Here is a 19,820-nt window from a genome sequence, read left to right as displayed (position 1 = left end):
GATTTATGCGAAAATGTATAACTCTGGCATTTGGGCATCTCACCAATACTGGCTATTACTGAGAATAATTCACTGCCTTTTCTGGATGGCCAGTCCTCTGATCCTTTTGATATTGCACTTTTCACATTCCTCCTTCCTCCAAGGAAGTAATTGTGAAGGGAATGCTCTGCGGTTCCACAAGGACCTTCTGACCTTGTGCTTCACTTCTCATCAGGAGACTATCACTTACATGGCTGGCTGCAAAGCTGCCCAAAGCACCAGCACTGGGCAACAAAAACAGTGTGGAGTGACACTTTTTCTCACCATGGATCCTACCTCAGAAGACTCACAGCACCATGTTTCAGTGAGATCCATTCCGTGGAGCTGGACTCCCAGAAAACAACCTGCTCTCCAAGGGACCTGGCAGCAGGATGAGCTCAGCCCCTAAAACTTAAGGAAGTGCTGTTTCTTGAACTCCTGCACCCGTGCGTTTTGTCTCTGCCACTGATTCATTCTCAAGCATCAGAAGGAGACTTCTCTACACCTCAATTTCCCCATGTGAAAAAAGGTTATTGTAAAAAACGCCTCCAACATTACGGTACCATCTGCTGTGCGGCACATGGAGGTTGTTAACTTCTCTGTAACAGCATGGGCTTTTTAGGATTTTCAGCAGAAGGAACTAGAGAAAAAAAGAGGTATCACTCTAAGAGTTGGGCTGTGCCATTTGGATCACGTGGAGTAGCACACACATTTTGGCGTGAATGCAACCTTACACCAAACTTCAGTCATAAAATAATATAGTAATCTATCAGTAGAGCAAATGCTGAGATACATTGGAACACTTACATACCATCATGTGCATTTATCTGAAGCCAAGGAACACCCTGCTGTATCAGCACTGCTGGCTGTGTGGGCTTGGATCTGGTCAGGCTTCCAGCATGACCTGCTGGCTATTGGGCACCCTCATCAGCAGGCACTGCCCCACAGTTGGCCCCAGCTAGCTCCTTCCTGTGCCTCCTCTCTCACCTCTGTGCACACATGGGGAATCAGCCAGCATTTCCAGTTGGATTTGACCCCAGGAGCTCTAATCGAGATTAAGTTCCACCCTGTGGAACACATATCGCCAGAGCTAATACAGGTTAGGGCTGCCCAGTTTCAGACTAGCAGCTTAAACTCACAGGGTTAGCATGACACAACCCGAAATCCACATTTTGCATTTTCAGGTTACCTTGTGCACCAGATAAACACAGTTGTGCACGGCCAGAAGATCCTTGTGTTGTGTAATCTGCAAATCAACACCTGTATTGGCACCTGTCCCTCCATATTCATCTATGAGATTCTCCCTCTGCTTTATTTAGAGCACAGGTTTCTGACAAATGCCAAAGAGAAAAGCAAAGCCACAAGCTGAAGATAAGACTTCCTAAATTAGGATAAGGATTTAAAGATTTATAATAATAATAATTATTATTAGTTTGCAAATTCAGTTTTTTGAAGGCATGGTTTTTGTTTGTTTGTTTGTTTGTTTGTTTGTTTTGCATTCAATAGCAAAAGAAATCTCCAAATAGAGGAGACGGAGACCAAGAAACAGTGAAACTTTCATTTTCCTCTACTGGAGAGAGAGATGGGAAAAATCCTAAATAACAGCTGGGATGAGGGATTAATACCCTATCTAGATTCATTCTAGCTTTTATTGCTCTGATATTTTTCTCTATTTGTGGCACCCAGTTCCCTCTGCATCTCCAAGCACAACCCTTGCGCAGCACAACAGAGCAACCTGCATGCCTGGGAAGCATGGCTAGCGTTTCAGGTGGGCTGACATGAATTCGATGGGTCCACGCTGTCACTTCATCACAGAGCTGAACAAGGCAACTATTTCAGGCACACCCTTTGGGATGCTGCACAACTCAGTAAAATCACAGGAGATATTGGAGGAGACCCAGGAATGGGGTGTATTTCTTTCAAGGCCTGGTGGGTGCAGCTCATGCTAGGAAGCTTCTCCTTCAGATCTAGCCGCGCTGAGCAACTCCCCACCCACACAGCCTTGTGCAGGCGAGCATTTCCCTCTCCACAGCATCCCACGCATCCCTCCCTGCCTGCAAACAGATCTGACAACACCTGAGCTGCTCCCTGCAGTCAGCTTCACGTTGTGGGGAACGCACAAAAGGTCTAGAGAAGCTCTCCATGCTTTGATAGCTAAATAAAATAACCTTATTTCAGAATAACCTTCAAATCTGATGCAGAATTTCTTGTCCACCGAGACCGTGAGCAGAAACAGCCTTCTAGAATGATGTGTAAGCACTGTTAAAAGGCAGCAGAGTGTACTTTCACTAACAGCATCGGTTGATGCCTGCCAGAGGTTGGGCAGTGCCAGGATTCCCCTAGTCCTGTCACTGACCCACAGTAAGGACCACTTTGCTCTGAATGCCCCCATTTCCCCGCTCTGGTGCTGCTCCTGAATGCAGGGTGTGATGGAAAGGAAGGAATAAACCTCCAGTGCAACAGAACCGTGCAAACCTCAGAGTGAAGGGAGACTCAGTTTTGTCTTCCCAACACAAAGAGCAAAAGAAGGAGAATAAATTCCACTACGTTTGCAAGATCCTCCTCTCCAAATCACATCCCAGAGAGCTCTCTGGCCATGATGCTGGAGTGACGGGGGGAGCTCTCAAGGACAACAGGAACAGAGCTCCAATGATCTGTGTTTTCAAGGTGACACACTGAACTTCCCATCTGTTTCACTTCTGCAGCGCTGTCCTTGTCTGAATGTCTTTTGCCTCTGCCCAGGGAATCTCAGTTGAGACAGCGTTCTTTTTATAATACAATCTCGCTGTTAAAAACCATCCCCATGTCCTGTGCTCTTGTCAGGTGCCTTCAAACAAGACATGCTGTACACGCTATGCTGTCGATTGCAAACTCCCCAATCATGGTTTGCTCACCTTTGCATTCTCTGCAGATGGAGCTGGACAGGGCTTTCAACACCAAGCGCTGCCTCCTGATATCTCTGCCTGCCAGCTCCCACACCCCTCTGCTCATGACTGCTCCCATGCACGTGCAAGCAGGGACACAGTGCTCAGTCCCAGCTGCACAAAAAGAGACTTAAACTTTGAGGTAGCTTTCCTGTAGTGCAATTCCCTGCCAGAGCTTCCTCCACATAAAACTGGCAACGGTGGTGAGGATGACCCATAGAGTTACAGATTCCAAAATAGGCAGCTGTAGTTCTGGTAAGTTCCAGGTCCCCAGCTGCAGACCACCCAAGGCCATGAAAATTAACTGGTTTGCTGGCACAGACTGCTTTGAGCCTGTTTGAATGCTAACCATCCTGCTTCTGAGTAACGCTGCTGACCAGGAAAAGCAGGCTTTTATACCCACCAACAAGCCCAGACTGCTTCTTTCCCCTAAACCCTTCAGTCTGAGTTGTTCCCTTGTAATGCCACATACTGTCCTTCAGTATGTTACCTCCTTATGTGAAACCACCAAGACAGGTGATGGTTTTCATTGTACCTGCTCCTCTGTTCATGGGAATGTAACCCAGTACACAGAAATCTGTCACTGTGAGCTTCAGGGGCATGTGAGCAAGATGTGTGTGTTTTGTAGCATCTGATTAACAATCATTACCCAAAGGATCAAGGAAAGTCCTTGAGTCGAGACATGACATCAGCCAGACTCTGGTTTATAGAAGCACGGTCTGTCTGCACTGTCCCCGACGAGGCTATTATTGAAAAGGCAGAGGCATGGGATGCTATATACAGATGGGACAGAATTGATTAAAGAGGAAGATCCTGAACACTTAATGAAGTGCTATGCAAAGCACCACAGGGAAGAAGCTGCCTCCTTTCAGTTTGTATGCACATCACCCTCACGCCAGGGCATGGCCTGGGTGGAAAGTGATGTGTAAACACCTTCAGAGCCAAGCAAGGAGGCAGCCCAGTTACTGTGGTCTCTAGGAATTGCCTGGGTTGCTTGCAAAGCAAAGCCACTCATGGCTGAAGTGTTGTTTGCATATCAAACCTTACCTCTGAATGCATGATGTTGGTCTTGCAGCAACTCTGCGCCAGAAGAAGAAAGTAGGTGTCAGGAGAGACAAGGTGAGGACAGAACCTCATAGGATAATGGTAAAAGAATACTTAGCGCTTCGGGCAGGTGCTCTTGTTTATTTGTCCTTTAAGCTGATAGGGTGTTTGATGAGACAAGAAGAGATTTCCTTTGAAAGGGCTAAAAGCTGAGCCTTCTCACTGTGCGCAATTAACTCAACAAGGCTGCTTCCCCAGGACAGTCTGGTAAGATTCAGATGAGATGCTGGAATTCCTTTAATTGCACCTCCCATTCCCATGCCACCCACTGCAATTAAAATGAAGCACCACTATGGGCAGTCTGATGCTGCCCAGAACAGCAGAAGTAGCTGCTGCAGCCCCCTGTTCCAGGCAAAGCAAGGTGGGCAGTCCCATTAATCCCCTCTCAGGGAATGCAGTCCAGAACACCCTTGGAAAGGGGTGTGTGGGGTGTCAGGCCCTCCTCATGGGGGCATCTCTGAGGCTCTTATTGCCTGGAATATGGTCTGTTCTTCCTGCTTGGACCTGCTCCTTGCCTCAGCTCTTCCTCCCACAAAAGCAGATGTAAGAACAAGAGCTGTGTCTTGCTGCAGGGAAATGGCCTACAGATGAAATGAAGGGAAGTGGGAAAGTCCACCAAATGCTAATAAATGACATGAAGCATGTAGCTGTATTATTTCTAAGCATTAAATCAAGCATCCTGCTGGGTGCAGGGCTCACCATCTGGGTGTATCCCTCCACCTCCAACCTGGCACCTCACGCAGAAGGGACTTTTGGTTCAGCAGCAGCACTATTTTCTTTTACCAGACCCCAACATAGCCTGCTGCTGCTGCTGGTTCACCCAATGGACTGAGAGGTGTTGAATTCAACACTGCCTCTGAGACTTAGGCTCTCATTCTCACTTACACCCAGTTCCTCCTGCACTACCTGGGGAGAGCTGAGAATCTTACAGAAGCCAAGCAACTCGCTGCAAACTGCAGACCTCTACAGTGGTCTCAGCCTTCTGCTTTCATTCACTTCCTGTCCCTATCCCTCTCTGCACTCCCTTCAGTCTGTGGCTCATGACTCTGCTTCTCTGCCTCATCAAGAAGGCATTGCTACCCTGCCCATACATCCCCACAAACTGAAACAGCTTCAATTATAGTGGCCCTATTCAAGCATCACATCATTTCCCACCCTCTTGCTACCTTCTTATGGGACTTTGCTTCATCGAGTAAGGTGTACGCTCTCCAGGGCAGGGACTGACTCTCTCTATGGACTGAAACATGCCTAATGATCTCAGCTGGATGCTAATTGTCATGCAAAGAGAATAAAGAAAGTCCCTCCCACTCCAGACTTAATGATGGAGAAATTGCTACAGAAGCTGTGATTTGAGGTCAAGACGGCAAGGGAAGGGTGGCAGAGAAAGGGAGCCATGAGAGCTTTGCTTTCTATGTGGATCAGAGCTGGAAGCATCCTCTCAGCACAGATATTGCACAGCATGTCACAGCAGTGTGCAAAACCAGAGAGGATAAGAATGGGCAAACAATGTCAGGTAGTGTCCTCTTGTCCCAACAGACTCCTACCATGGCCAACTGCAGGAGTTTAGGGACAGAGTATGTGGAGCAGGGAATGCACTACAAGCTTCTCCTAACTATGCTCTCCTCTGACTGACCTACTTGTTTCCAACAAGCACTGAGCTCTCAAACCTCCTTTTCATGCAGCACGCTGGCAGGATGTCCTGAAGAAGCGATGCTAACCACCAGCCATGGAAGCTGTGCTGTGCCCAGGGGATAAATCACAGTGTGTGATGGGCCAGCAGACTTCCCAGGGCTGCCCCACATGAGAAGTCATAAAAGCATTTAAGCCGTAAGAGACCCGTAAGATTAATCCAACCATCAACCTAACACTACCAAGTCCACCACTAACTAAACCACATGAGAAAAAAGCCTTGGGTGGGCAGTGTGGCTCAGCTCTCCAAGAATCAGTGAGCAGGATGACACCTAAGAGACAGGCCCATGTCCCACATGCAGATGCTACACTGTCCTCTGACCAAAACAGGTCTCAGAGGGCACAGTGCATCCTCACTGCCCATGTCCCTGGGATGCTGTCCATTGTAAAGAAAACCATGTGCTGGCCAGGAGGAAAACCAGTGTTTGCATGTAAAAATCCCTTTCTAAACCTCATCTCCAAGGAAAAAAATACATACTTAAAATTTAAAAAAGAAAAGAAAGAAAGAAAGAAAGAAAATCTGAGAATCTGAAGAAGTTCTGCTTACATAGAGGGGGAGGGCTTTGTGCCCCGTGCAGAAACTATCACTGCTGACACTGTTCTCTCCCAGTCCTAGATAAAGAACGAGCGCACTCTGCTCCAGTGACTCTTTCAAGGAAACCTGTTTCATCTTGTCTCTCATGCCCCTTGCTGTGCTTGCCAGCTTTCTCTCCCGGCCCTGCCAGTTCCTCAATTTAGCTCCTTCTCCCCGCTTCATGTTGTTTTTCCTTTCTCAGTTCTTCTTTTCAAGCTACCATAAAATCACAGCCCAGCCTAATGTGATTTCAAGGGAGCACAGGCTGAGGGAAGCAGCTGGGAGAAAGGAATCAGGTTACAGAAGAAGGACAATTTCTGTATCAATTGTTGAATATTCAAGGGCAAAGCAAGCTGGGCCACAGTTACAGAAGGGACATCAGGCTGAGTGACTCTCCTTTCCAGCAACACAGCCATATTTCAGCCAGGTGTGACTGCTATTTGGAAGCCAGGACACCAGCCACTGGGCAAGCAGGACCTGCCACTCTGCTGCTCTGCTTACTTCCCATAGCCTCCAGTTGCTGCATATGACTCTTTTCCTCAAAAACCAGGGCCCTATTTTTGTTCGGTTCAGATCCATTCTATGCGTACTCCCCTTCCAAAACTCACCCCAGCTCCTGTAGAAGCAGATCCAAGAGGAAGTGTCAGAAGCAAGGCTTACCGTGTTCATGGCATACCTGCTCTGACCTCCCCTGCTCCCAGCCACCTGGAGATGAGGTGTTCCCCTTCTCCCACTCCTGTGTTTTGGTTCACACGTACCCCGTGCACCTGCCTGGGAGCCACCATCGCCACCTGCCATTCGAGATCATCAGATGGCTAAACCATTTCCAGCTAACTGCAGGCCAGAGAGAACCACAGAGCCCTCACAACAAAGCTCTCTTTGCATGAAGATGGACATGAAACGTCCCACGCCATCAGCATATGCCCAAGGCCGCTGACCCAACTCACTCCTCTGTGCCCACAGTGCAGCAGGTGTGATTTCTCCTGGGTTTGAGGAGCTGTTATATTTGGCACTACTGCGACCTGTCTCAGCAACACAGCTGCGAAATGGCCGCAGCAAAACAAAGCAGCGCTGGGGAAGGCCAGCCTTCTGTATGCAATACAGTTGCATGGCTGCAAGCCCTACCTGCCCCCTCACTTGTGACCCGAACACATCTCCCACCTGCACAAAAGGCTGAAGACTGAGGCACCCAAGACATGCATGGGGGGAGGCAGAGAGAAGCGGAGCACTGCCACAGCCCCATGTGGAGGCTCAGGCCTGCTCACATGCACTTTGTGTCACGGGTCACTGGCAGCCTCAGCACACGAAGCCGGGGTGAGCAGCCCTGCCCTGACACCATCAGCCCTGTCTCCACCTCCCAGCACCTCTACTGGGAAGCAACAGAGCAAGTATTCAGCATTTAGCATCAAGGCAGGGAGAGGTTTGTGATGCATATTGCCTGTGGTCCCCCACGGCTGCTGAATTTGAAGAAACGTGCCATTTCACTGCACACTTACTGCAGGCAGATTTCACGCCAGCCTTTAAGGGAGATGGTAGGATGGCTTCATCTGAGGGTGAGGGAAATAAATAGAACCAATATCTACCGAAAAAAAAAAAACTTTTCTGAAAATAAGCTCAAAGCGTCAAAATCTAAAGTGAATTACTGCAACCACATCATTTTGCTTAGAAACTTTTTCCCCATCAGTAAGCTAACAAAATATTTTGCTTTACCCTTATCTGATTCATTTCTTTTCAACTTCTATTTCCCAGTCCTCATTCTGATGCTTTAGTTACAGGGCAGAATTTATCACCATATGAAAAGCAAATCAGAGCATTCTGATGACACCACATGTCAGTGTTTTGGTTGTCCCTCAACCCGTTTGCCCTCAGAATGCTGAAGAATTTTGTCTGTTTATCCCAACTAAGGTGGGAGGAAGGAGCGAGAGCTGCTCCCCCAGTGCTGGCTGTGAACCCCAGATCACAAACCCTGGCCTCTACCGCCACACTGACTTTCCTCTCATGCACCTTAAATATCCTGAACTCTCCTGTGGAGAGATCTAAAGCCTTCAGCTCAGATAAATCAACTGCCTTAAGAATAATTCAGTCCATCAAGTGACAACTATTGGTACAGCTCAGAGCCTATATCTTTCAAATTTGACACAATAGTGCTTTCCCTTTGACTTGGAAGAATCAATTTAATGAGGTTCAGAGCACAGATTAGTACTGGAGTCAAACACATGCTTCCTGGCCTGGCCACAAATCCATGTCTGTGCTGAGACGTCAGCCTCTGGGTACCTGAAGAGCAGCTCCATTAGCTGATGGGTTTGTGATGAAGACAGCCATATCCGCACTCCTCTCAAAGAGCTGCAGCTGTGTGGCTGCTCCAAGCCTGCATCCCCCAGGCACGCCCAAGCAGAATTCCTACTTCTCATTGATCCGAGCCACTTCCACACCTGTGCACCTCAGCAAAGCTTCTTTTGATGCTCTGGCAGAGGGCAAAGCTTCTACTGACTCAGACAGATTGCACTGGAGCTCAAGGATGTCCCTGCAGCCTGACTACCCCACCTAGGGCAAGGAGAGCTCCCTGCTTTTGGAAGGCTGTCATTAGAGTCTGTTAACAACAGGAGCCCCTGTGCTGGGGGATACCCCTGGAAAGGGAGGCCTAGATGCAGATGCTGTGGCCATGAACAATGTTAGAGAGGTTTTCTGTGGTTAAGGGTGAGGAATTGCACGTTACATCACAAGCACCTCAGCTCACCACAGTAAACGTCCTTCCCTACCTGCAAGGGCTCTGGGCTACCAAACCCTGCATTAAGATTAGAGGAAGAAATGGGAGCTTTCTCCAACAGCTGGTACAAAATAAATGCAGAATTGAGCCATTTCTGCCAGCAGAAGGCCAAAAAAAAAAAAAAACCACAGATCTGTGAAAGAATTTACAGAAGCCACTTGCTTAATTACTTGCTTTAGGTCTGATTTTTGAGTGGCCCTGTGAGGATCCAAGAGTTGGGCTCAGTAATCCTTATGGGTCCCTTCCAACTCAGGATGGTCTATGAATTATGAATGCTGACTTATCCCACACTGCCTGAGATCTGCGGGCTTCCTGAGCACGGTATTGACACTGCACTTTGAGAAACCCAACGTGGTGCAGTCACCATCCCCCTTCAGCATCAGACTGGGGATGTTAATTAACTTTGGGGCTTCGCTCTCTGAAATGCCTCCGAGAACAAGCACTTTTCCTCTCCAGAATCCAGCTGTCTAGATTTTCATCTTTTACTGAGCTCCAAATTTTAGAGGCAAACCCCCAGCTCTTTGTTCATCTTTGCTGATAACAAACTCCTCGTGTTTTCTGCACAATAAACAGCCTATAAATAAAATGCCGACATGGATGTCACACAGAAAATATCTGGAGGGGATTAGTGTATGTTCTAGATAATAAATGGAGCTGGTTGAATTATTCATAGTGAATAAATCAGCCCTTATCAGGTTTGGGAGCAGACCCTGAAACTTGTGAAGCTCTTGGGATATGTTCAGGGTGGGAGTAACTCATTTATTTCATTAGACCTTCTGTGCAGCTCATGATTTGTCCCACATGTAGCACACGACCGCTGCTGTACCTCAGTGGCCTCATGGATTTCTTCTTAAGACAGTGACAAACGTTGGCTCCAGGAGGGCTGGTGCCCTTCTCTGCCTACCCAGCTGCACCACCATGGGATCATGAGCGGCTACATGGGGAACAGTCCCTCTCCTAATGCTTGGGCACGCTGGGCCAGGCTCAGGCGGCCAATTCTGAATGCCAAGGAATTGAGAGATAGGAGCACTCTGAGCAAATGAGTATTTGTGGAGCTGTTATAAACGCACCGCCAGCCCCAGTGAGGAGCTGCGCCGAGCCGCCACTCAGGCGTGGAAACCAATGGCCAGAAAAAGCACCAGGACCCTTCATACTCATTTCCCAGCACTTTACATTTCTACAACATACATCTTTATCGGGGACCAAAACCTGACCTTGCTCATTACATGAATGTGTTTCCTATGCTGCGCATCAGGCAGGCCAAAAGCCACGCGTGGTCCTTGGCGGAACACTGCTGCACGCTGTAGACACTGCAATCCACCCCAGCCGTGGGTGCAATCTGTGCTGTTGCCTCCTAAACAGATGATTTGTGAAGCGTATTTAAGTCCTTTCAGTTGAGAAGTGCTGTGCAACCACTGGAGTATTATCAGGGAAGGAGGGGGAGGTAACACGTTCCCTTTACCTATAGGCTTATCTTGCGCTCCAGAGCACAACATTCAAGCATCTTAAAAAGCGAGCCATTTTCATTTCATTTCCTTCCTACTTATTCCAAAGCAGCTGAAGCTAAGTATAATCAAGACTTAAGTGATCCTCAGAGCCAGACAATTATTACCGGTCTTGCTTTCCCCATCTATTAAGAAGAAATGAAGATATTAACCCGAGCCTTGCAGCCTGACACCAGGGCTGTCTCTCAGGGCTTCCCGCAGTGGTTCCCATGCATGCTGCCTTCCCACAAGCCCAGCTTGCTCCTCAGGACACAGCTCCGCTTCAGAGCGAGATGCCACTAAATGCTGAAGGGTTCTCAGTGAGACTTAGCACGGTACAACCCGGCTCCCCTCTTGGAGATCTTTGCCCTCACTGCTGGGACAGCTCAGCCGATCACAAACAGCTGCCAACTCACCGCACGCAGTGGCACCCATGGGGATTTTGCTCCGAGATCCACACTTCAGCCTCTCAACCACCCACAGCTCCAAGCGGGGAGGGAGCAATGAGGGAAGAGGGCTGAGTGGGCAGCCCCTGCCTCCCCACTCCATGCAGAAAACCCCGCTGAGCACCCGCAGGTGGGGACAAAGAGCCCCGGCCCCCCAGGGCTGCAGCCCCCTCCTCACTGCTGCCCCACGTCAGCTTTAGCTGTGGCAGCCCGACCTTCCCTCCCGGCTCCTCAGGATTTCATGAAAGCAGTCAGTGGGGAGTTCTCTTCATTCACGCTGTGCTTATACTTTTAAATTATAAAGTGTGTCAAATGAGGATTTAATTTATAGTTAACAAGACAACGTTTGTAAATTAATTATTCATCATCTGATAACGAATAAACATTTCCCCTGTTTTTCCCCTGCCCCTCCTCCCTTCTTCCCAGGGTTTCACAGATGCATCATACATGCAAATCTATTAAATCTATTCTGCAATACTCTAGACACGGGAAAATATGTTCTTCATCCTCAATTTCGTTAGCGTGTTGCATGGTAACTACTGCAGCCAGGCACAGCATTATGAATTTAATCGTGTGTAGCTTCTCCTTTCTAAAAGAGGGGAGGGAGAGAATATTCAACACGTGCGATTGGACATATCACCCTCCTCGGGTACCAGTCTCCCCCTCAGTGGGGGAGGTAGGAAAATAATTTGCTGCAATAGCGAGGCAGGAGCTCAGTGCTACCCCATGGAAATCGCACACACTTCAGGAGCAGCAGAATCCGGCTCCTGGTGAGTGGCACAGCCCCGTTTTGCTCTTTTTGTCTGTGGTATCATTAAGACCAACGTGATGTGCAATCCCCACAGAAGACCTTTCATCAAGTTTGGCTACAGGATTGCACACACAGGGGCATCTTCTCTGCTTTTAACACCCTCACGCGCACCACAGAGGAGTCTCTCGAGCACCAGAAATAACTCTACCTTCACTACCTCTAAGCCTGAGCACCTGAAGACACCAAGGCAAACCCCTGGCTGAGAAGCACGTATCCCTCCACTTGGCCAGGAGGCTGCTGCAGTGCTTGCACCATGTTCTCTATGGAAACTCCTTGAGCTTCACATTTGGTTTTGCTCAAGAAAGAAAGTACGTTGTAACTCAGACCCCTGGGAAGAACTGGGGAGCAGGACTTTCTCCATTGTCAAGCTGGGAACAGAAGCAGTTTTTTAGTCCCACCCATGCTGACCCTCATGGACACTTCATGGGCATCCTCCGGACTGAAAGGCACTCGGCTCCAACCCTTTTCAAATGCTTTATTTCTACAGAACCATTTCCTGAGTGTTAAGCATCCCTAAAGGAAGGTGATCCAGAGCTCTAGGTGCCCTTGACACCAGTTAAAGCCATAATCTATAGTGATAATGCCATTACTAAACAAAACCAGGAGCAAATACCTTCAGCAAACAACCAACAAACAGTGACAAATTTGAACCCAAAGTTCCATCCCTAGACCCCCAGCTACCACAGCCCTCCCTGGCATCTCTGCCTGCAAATAGACTTAAAGAAGCAAGGCAGGTTTTTGCACCAGCCTTAGTGACATGCCAAGGACACCTAACACCGTTTGCGTTAATGGGAATCTAATTGGGCATCCAAATCTGTGGCACAGCCTGGAAAGCTACAGCACGGTGTGTGATAACTCGTTTGGCTTGAGGTGCAGCTGGCTGGCACCCAGCGGCAGCAGGCGGCCCTGGAAGAGCTCACAGCCGTGTGCCTTTCCCCAAAGGCATCTTCTCAATACCCTGGGAAGCCCAGGTGCCTCAAACACAACAGGTTCAGGGGATAGGGAAGCCACTTGTACCCCTTTGACAACCCCACCCCACTCAGCAGATGGAGCATGAAGCACTGGGGCTTGATGGAAACGGCTTATCCTCACACCTTTTTGTCTCAGCCCTCTGTAGGGTTGTATCCTTCTGTAGGCCACAAGCTCCTAAACCCTATTCCTATTATTTAACCATCTCCTTGCTTTCTTTCTGGTGACTGCCCCAGAGCTGGCATTGCTTAGAAAGTCCTTTTCACAGATAGAAGAGAATGTAAAATATGCTCAAGTACCTAAATAGGAAACAAGGCTGCTATTCTGATCTACAAGAGATACTAGGAAATCACTTTACATTTCTTCCCCTTCCAAACCTGCCTGCGTTCTGCTGACTCCTGAATGTTAATGTTATTTATGACAAGTGATTGATGAGAAGGATGCAGAATTCACACCCGGCACAGGGCATTTTCAAATCACCTATTCATTTTTAAGGACCGGAATCAGTTTTGCATCCTGACGTGATTTATCATTTGGAGGTTGAGCAGCAGCTACGCAGGACCAGCTTCCAAGCACTGACAGAGCATCACCGGGCTGAAGGCAGCAGTGAGTGATTAACCCTGTGAGGGGCGAGAAAAAGATCACAGGACACCAATAGACAAACCATATTGTTTTCCTGGAGCCTCCTCCTCTGCCAGCACATCAGATGCTCCTGCAACCTTCAGATGTACAGGTCTAACCTAGTAGCCACAGACACGGTGTTGTATTTCTTAAGGCAAAACTAGGTGTTTACCTTCTATACAGTCAGGCCTCATGCAAGGGAAATGTTTACACCCAAGATGCTGTCACTGCAATGCACCTGAAAGAGATCAATGCAACATTTCCCCTCCAGTGGGCCTTTCAGCTTGCATGAGGCTCTGTATCTGCAGCAGGCACCTCAGATGCACAGGGAGAGCTGCTAAAGGAAATCTCACCATGGGCTCAGGAGAGATCCAGATCTGAGATTCTGGTTCCCTTCCCATGGAAATGTGCATTCCCTCAGGTTGTGTACGGGGAAAAAAAAAAAAAGGAAAGATCGGGTATATGGGACAGGCCTGACAGCTGAGAGAAGGCAGAGCTTCCCTTACAGAAGCAGCTCTAAAAATGGTAATGGTACATGCCTAGCAAAGACAGTCTGGATCATACATTTGATGCCAGCCTGCCAGTGGCTGGCACGACCTACTGAATGACTTAATTTGTTGCATCAGTGGGGAAGAACAAAAGGGTGAAGCAGCCAAGTTTGTCCGTGACACTGTGGCAGCCTTGTTACAGCCCTCTTGTTCTTCAGAAGTTACAGGTGGGTGCAGCCTCTCTCCTAAGCCAGGAGAAGAATTCAGCAGTGCAGATGGCAGAAGGCTGCCAACCAAGGTGACAAGGCCCAGGTCTAGCTGTCCTCAGGACCTTTAGTATCAGCCCAGCAGCTCAGGAAGGAAGGTTAAGCTCAAGTTTGAATCAGGGATGCCCTTAAGAAGTGTCTTCAGAGGATGGGGCAGGAGAAATGCCCATAGAAAAGTCTAGTTGGGGATGTCATATGGAGGTGTCTTCAGATCTCTGGTCACTGCTGGGAGGAAGTCCTGTGACCCCTACAAGGGGCAAGGATGGGCAGGGAGGGGTGGAGACAGCTGTTTTATCTGCCTGATTTCACAATGTACTGAAGAAACGTAACATGCTTGAAGCCCCAGTATTTGCTGTCAGATTATTAGCCCAGTCGATTGAAATCTACTCAAGGACTGGGATGGACGCACATTCTCACATATGCATCACCATGGCACAAGCTTTGTTTCTTAGGAAACCAGACTAACAGTGCCTGGTGCCTCTGCTTTGGAGAAGAGCTGAACTCTGAATGGGTTCTTCTGAGCCACTCTGTGCTCCCCACCCCCCGCGTGGTCATGCAGATCTCCAAGAGGAGAGGGGTTTCCAAGAGATCTATAAAAGGGTAAAGGAAGCAGATGAAGAGGAAAGATGAGGCATGAGGAAATGCACTGTGGCTTGGCTTGATTTCCTTGGCACACTTTCAGGCAGGTCAAAGCAGGTGTGTGCTGGCAGCCAGGGGTGACAGCCATACAGCCTGGGTTAGGCACCATGGGTTGTGGTTCTTTTCCCAGGGACCAGACTCACAAATACAATGACAGGAAGGGCCACTTTGAAATGATTTTTGGATTGAAACTTGTCCTACATCTACAGTGCCATTCCTCGATCCCCTGGAGACATTGCTCAGTGGAAATTTTCTACTTGGGAAAATAAAACAAAAATATACCCATCTGGAGAACTCTTTTCTTTCCACCCCCTTTTTTTTTTCAGAGGGGGGGGGGGGTTGTTTCTGCTCCATTCTTCATGGAGAGAGACAAGAAGAGTCAGACTGCCCTGGCTCTCTCCTTTGTCCTCTCTACCACATAGCCCCATGTCTTTCAAAGTGTGATGGAAGATGAAAAATGACTTCACACTGAAAACAATAATGAAAGCTTCCTGTGAAAAATAATCAACACTTGCTCTCCAGTGCATGGCCTGGAGGCTCTGCAGAGCAAGGAGCATCTCTATTGAGTGTTTCCAGAGCTCCCAATGCAGCAGAGGCTTGAACCATGAGCAGAAGCCATCACAGTGATGGTGGCATTATCTAAGATGGCAGGAGCAGAAGCAGGGTGTTGGACACGAGGCCCTCCCCTCCTGCTTCCCCCTCCCAGCATTGCAGGCTTCCTGGGCACCCAAATTTCTCACCATACATGGCAATGGTTTCTCCCTCTCCCAGCTGCTACAGCATGAGATCGGACAGGGCAGTGCAGTTCACCTGAAGTGTCCTGGTGCCCATGTTCTCCCTGGCAGGGAAATGGCATCAGGCAGAAATGTCCATCCACGTGACTGGTGGCTATGAGAAAACTTGTGAGGATGGCAGGGTCACTGAGCTCACATTGCTCCTAACCAGGAATAGCAATCAAGCCTTCCTGGCCCCAGTTATCAACAGGTCAGAGCACCTCTTCCCAAGGAAATCAAACAGATCCACCTCTTAGAATCATAGAAGTGTTAAAGTTGGAAAAGACATCTAAGATCAACTAGTCCAATCATCAGCCCATCCCCACCGTGCCCACTAACCATGTTCCTCAGTGCCACATCTACTTTTTCTTGCATACCCCCAGGGGCAGTGACTCCACCACCTCTCTAGGCAGCCTGTTCCAGTGCCTCACCACTCTACTGGAGAAGGAGTTTTTCCAACCAGAACCTTCCCTGGCACAAATTGAGGCCGTTACTTATTGCAGTTATCTAAGAGAAGAGGCCGACCTGCACCTCACTACTGTCTCCTTTCAGAGAGATGTAGAGAACAATGAGGTCTGCCCTGAGCCTCCTCTTCTCCAGACTAAACAATCCCAGTTCCCTCAGCCACTCCCCATGACACTTGTGCCTCATGCCCTTCACAGCTTCATTGCCCTTCTTCAGACGTTCTCTAGGGCCTCAATGCCTTTCTTGTAATGACACCAGCAGGACACGAGCCAGCAGTGAGGCCCACCTACCTCCCACACCCTGTGCCCTCAGTTGCAGTGCTCTGCTCCTACAATGCTCCTACTCACCATTTGGATGACAGACACGGGCCCAATGCTGTTCACGTAGATATCCACATCGATAAACGTGGGCTTGACTGTAAAGAAAATAAAACAAATGTAAGAGAGGCCGGAATCACTAGTGAAGGACTAGGGGGGAGATGTAGGTGTGCAGCAGGGAGAAGAGTGGCTCCACCTGACCAAAAAGCCCAACTACAACAGCCTCATTCTTTTAATGGAAAACCTGGGCCAGGTCACCACCCACTGTTGGGCTGCCCACGACAGCTCAGGGACACTTACTGCCAATGTCAGGCCTCAGTTTGTTGTCGTAGTTCTTCAGTAGCGAGTTGAGGATCTGCGTGGCATCCGTCTCCTGTGCCTTGGGGGTGAGGACCCAGGTTTTGTTGATGCTGAGGTAATCGTAATCATACTCCTCTGTGCTCTCACACCTGGAGCAGAGACAAAAGAAACATCACTGTGACATCTCTCCGGTGCTCAGTGGGAGTGGGGGCACAGCTGGGTTTCAGAGGCACTAAAGGGGAGGGAAGAGGACGATGAGTGTGAGGAGCTCGGGGATCTCCTCTGAGCAGTGCTGCGGAGATGACACAACTCTGCTCATTGCAGGGTCCCAACCAGGGGCTGCCTGCTGACCCCAGGAGCCTCAGCTGGGCTCAAGGCTGCTGACACCTGGAGTGGGCATCTTCAGGGGAAGGCAACAGTGGCCAAACAGTATCTGGGGGGGGAGGGGGGAAGAAAAAAAAAAAGCATTTATAAAGAAAACATTTCAGAGAAGAGGTCCTAAAGCCACCAAGCAGGCAGCACGCAAGCCTGGCTCACCAGGCACGCAGCCATCTGCCCTGCACAGATCCCAGGAAATTAAAGCCTTATGCAAACTCCTTTGCCCTCAGGCCGTGATCTGCCACAACCCATTCCCTGCTCACCAACCCTTCCTCCCCACTTGAAGATGGGGAAAGTGGAATATCTTTCAATTCCAAGCAAGCATTTGTCCTCCTTTGGACACACTGCATCGAGCAGCAGCTTCTCCCTATCAAAAACACCCTCTCTAAACCTTTAGTACCTCCCCTTTTCCTAAAAGAGCTTTCCTACCCCCATCTAATTAAATTAGGCCCAGGTGGTCACAGGGAAAGCTCCCACCACCTGCCACCACTCTGGGCAGCTCATTCACAACGCTGTCCTTACAATGACAGCCATACAGGTGGGAGGATGCCGAGTGATCCTACATCCCACCCCGCTCATCGGCTGCTGTGTCAGCGTGTCCCACTGCAGTGCCAGGCAGGGGGCTCAGCAGCAGGAGCTGCCTGCTGCTGACACCTCCCAGCTGGAGCCCACAGCACTGAGGTGTGAGCAGGCACCTCCGCTGCACGGCTGCCTTCAATGCCAGGCAGATGATGAGGGGAAAAGAAGTGTTACACTGACATGTTGCTGTTCGTTTATCAGAAGCTCCTCTTTTAACCCCCTGATGAAAGTTGCTTTCACAGCCACACTCTGACTCCTTACGTCTTCCCAGCTTTCAGGTGCTGGAACGCAACTTCCAGCAGGGCTGGGCTGTGTGTGGCTGCCTGCCTGCCTCTGCACGTTAGGTGCTGCTACATCAGCTCCTTGTTCCCTGTCTGATTGCACGCTGCGCTTCCTAACGAGGCTTAAGGAGTCTTAAGCAGGGCTGTCAGGTTGTGCTTCCCTACCCGAGCTGCAGCAGTGCCAACTCGCTGCCTTCCAACTGCGGCCCAGGGGCGGTTCAGCAGTCCTGGGGCTGCACCCACCCCAAACCTGGCTTCTGGGGTTAGGGGGGACATGGAGGGATGTGCATCTCTGCCCACAGCCCAGCACACAGAGTGAGCCCAGATGCTTTCCTTGCTGCCTTCAGCAGAGTGGGAACACAGCAAAACCTCATGTCAGTGTTCCCTTGACCCTGCTGGGACCCAACCCAGGATACGTCACTCTGCCCTCCTGCTGCCCCTCCAAACCCAGCTCTTGCATCTCTAGGGCTGTGGCAAAGCTCTAAACATCACCCTGGGCTAAACCAGGCCAGACTGCATACCCTGACCTCAGCCTTCTGGCTTTCCCCATTTTGTACTGTTGCTGAACACCCTGCAGTTTGGGGTAGGAGCCACATCCGTATTACAGATGCAGTGACGCTACCAAAAATACTTTTCTTCTTCTTTTTTTCTTCTTCTTGTTATTTTTTTCTTTTTTTCTAATGCAGCTAATCCTGGGCTACTAAACCACACTAAGCCATTTTAGCATAAGCGAGCCAGCTTTTGCTGGAGAAAATACGCTTTCGGTGAATGCATGTAAGACACACAGAGCAGCTCTTCATGGCCAGATATGACTCTGGTGCCACTCTAGAGCCCCTGTCCCAGTGGCCCCAGTTCAAACTACAAGGGAAGAGCCCAGGAGCTATCGCAGGGGACAGGAGCTAAGGGATGGAGGCTGTGAATGTCCCACTCCAGCTGCAGATGGGAACGTCACTCTGCAAACCCGCAGCGATGCCCAGTGCTCCTGTGCACAGTGCTGTCCCTGTGGCTCTGTCTCCTCACACAACACGGCTCTGGCTGGGTGACAGGGGAAAGCCAGCTCCCATATGTCTCCGTGCAGCCAGGAGGAAAGGCAGAGCCACATTTCCTCACCTCTGCTCGTGGAAATGTCAAAACAGCCACCTCACAGCACTGCTGCTCACAGCCACAGGGTGCAGCTGGGAGTGCAGTGATGAGGACAGCGGCACAGGAGGGCATGGGGACACCGCAGGACAAAGCTGGGGACCTGCGGGGAGTCCTGCTCTGAGGAGGCAGCATGGCAGGGAAGAGCCCTGTACGATGTGCCCATGTGTACAGATGGGATTGGACAGCCCTCCTTGGGCAACCCGGGGCATTACTGCAGGACACTGCCAGTTGCTTGCCTCCATTATTCTGCTTTACTGGAGCAGGCACCTGTTATGCTGAGGTTCCAAAGCACACTGATGGGCAGATTAAAAGCAGGGCCAGCTAAGTGGTTCCCAGCAGGTGCGTTCCCAGTTTGCTGAGTACTTGCAGCCCTTCTACCCCTTCACTGGGTATCTCAGCTCTGTCCAGTCCTGGTGGCATAGGCTGGGGAACTGCATGGAGACCAGAAGAACCAAGTGCTTCTCCTACCTCTGCCATGCCCCTGCCCAGCAGCCTTGGGTGTGCTGACAAAGTCTGGGGCTGGTAGCATTTCACACTAACAGGTGCCACCATCGGGGTGCTGATGCCTGCCCTGCACACTATCCCCAGTCCTAAAGCAGAGATGTCCAGAATAAGGTGCTTACCCCAGGCTGTGAGTGTCCCACCCCTCTGTGAACGCAGCTCAATGCCTCGCCTGCGCCACAGGAACAGACAGCAACACAGTGCAAGGACATTTCACCTGGCTGAAACACCACTGCGCTCAATCCCAATTACTGCATGCTAATGTGTCCTTGTCACCCATCCC

General features: G+C 49.7%; 1 protein-coding gene across 1 annotated transcript in view; it reads right to left on the bottom strand.

Moving 5' to 3' along the window:
• The window catches only part of GABRE (gamma-aminobutyric acid type A receptor gamma3 subunit), a 35,531-nt gene that overhangs the window by 13,712 nt on the left and 1,999 nt on the right, over window positions 1-19,820 (bottom strand). Inside the window, exons 2-3 of the mRNA NM_205245.2 lie at window positions 16,656-16,804; window positions 16,386-16,453 (exon numbers count right to left, since the gene is read on the bottom strand). Of these exons, the coding sequence (NP_990576.1) occupies window positions 16,386-16,453; window positions 16,656-16,804 (217 nt within the window). The remainder of the gene's footprint in view (window positions 1-16,385; window positions 16,454-16,655; window positions 16,805-19,820) is intronic.

This window comes from Gallus gallus, chromosome 4 (assembly GCF_016699485.2).
Source record: "Gallus gallus isolate bGalGal1 chromosome 4, bGalGal1.mat.broiler.GRCg7b, whole genome shotgun sequence".
Classification (NCBI taxonomy): domain Eukaryota; kingdom Metazoa; phylum Chordata; class Aves; order Galliformes; family Phasianidae; genus Gallus; species Gallus gallus.
Note: the sequence above shows the minus strand (reverse complement) of the source record. Positions and strands in the feature narration are given on the sequence as shown.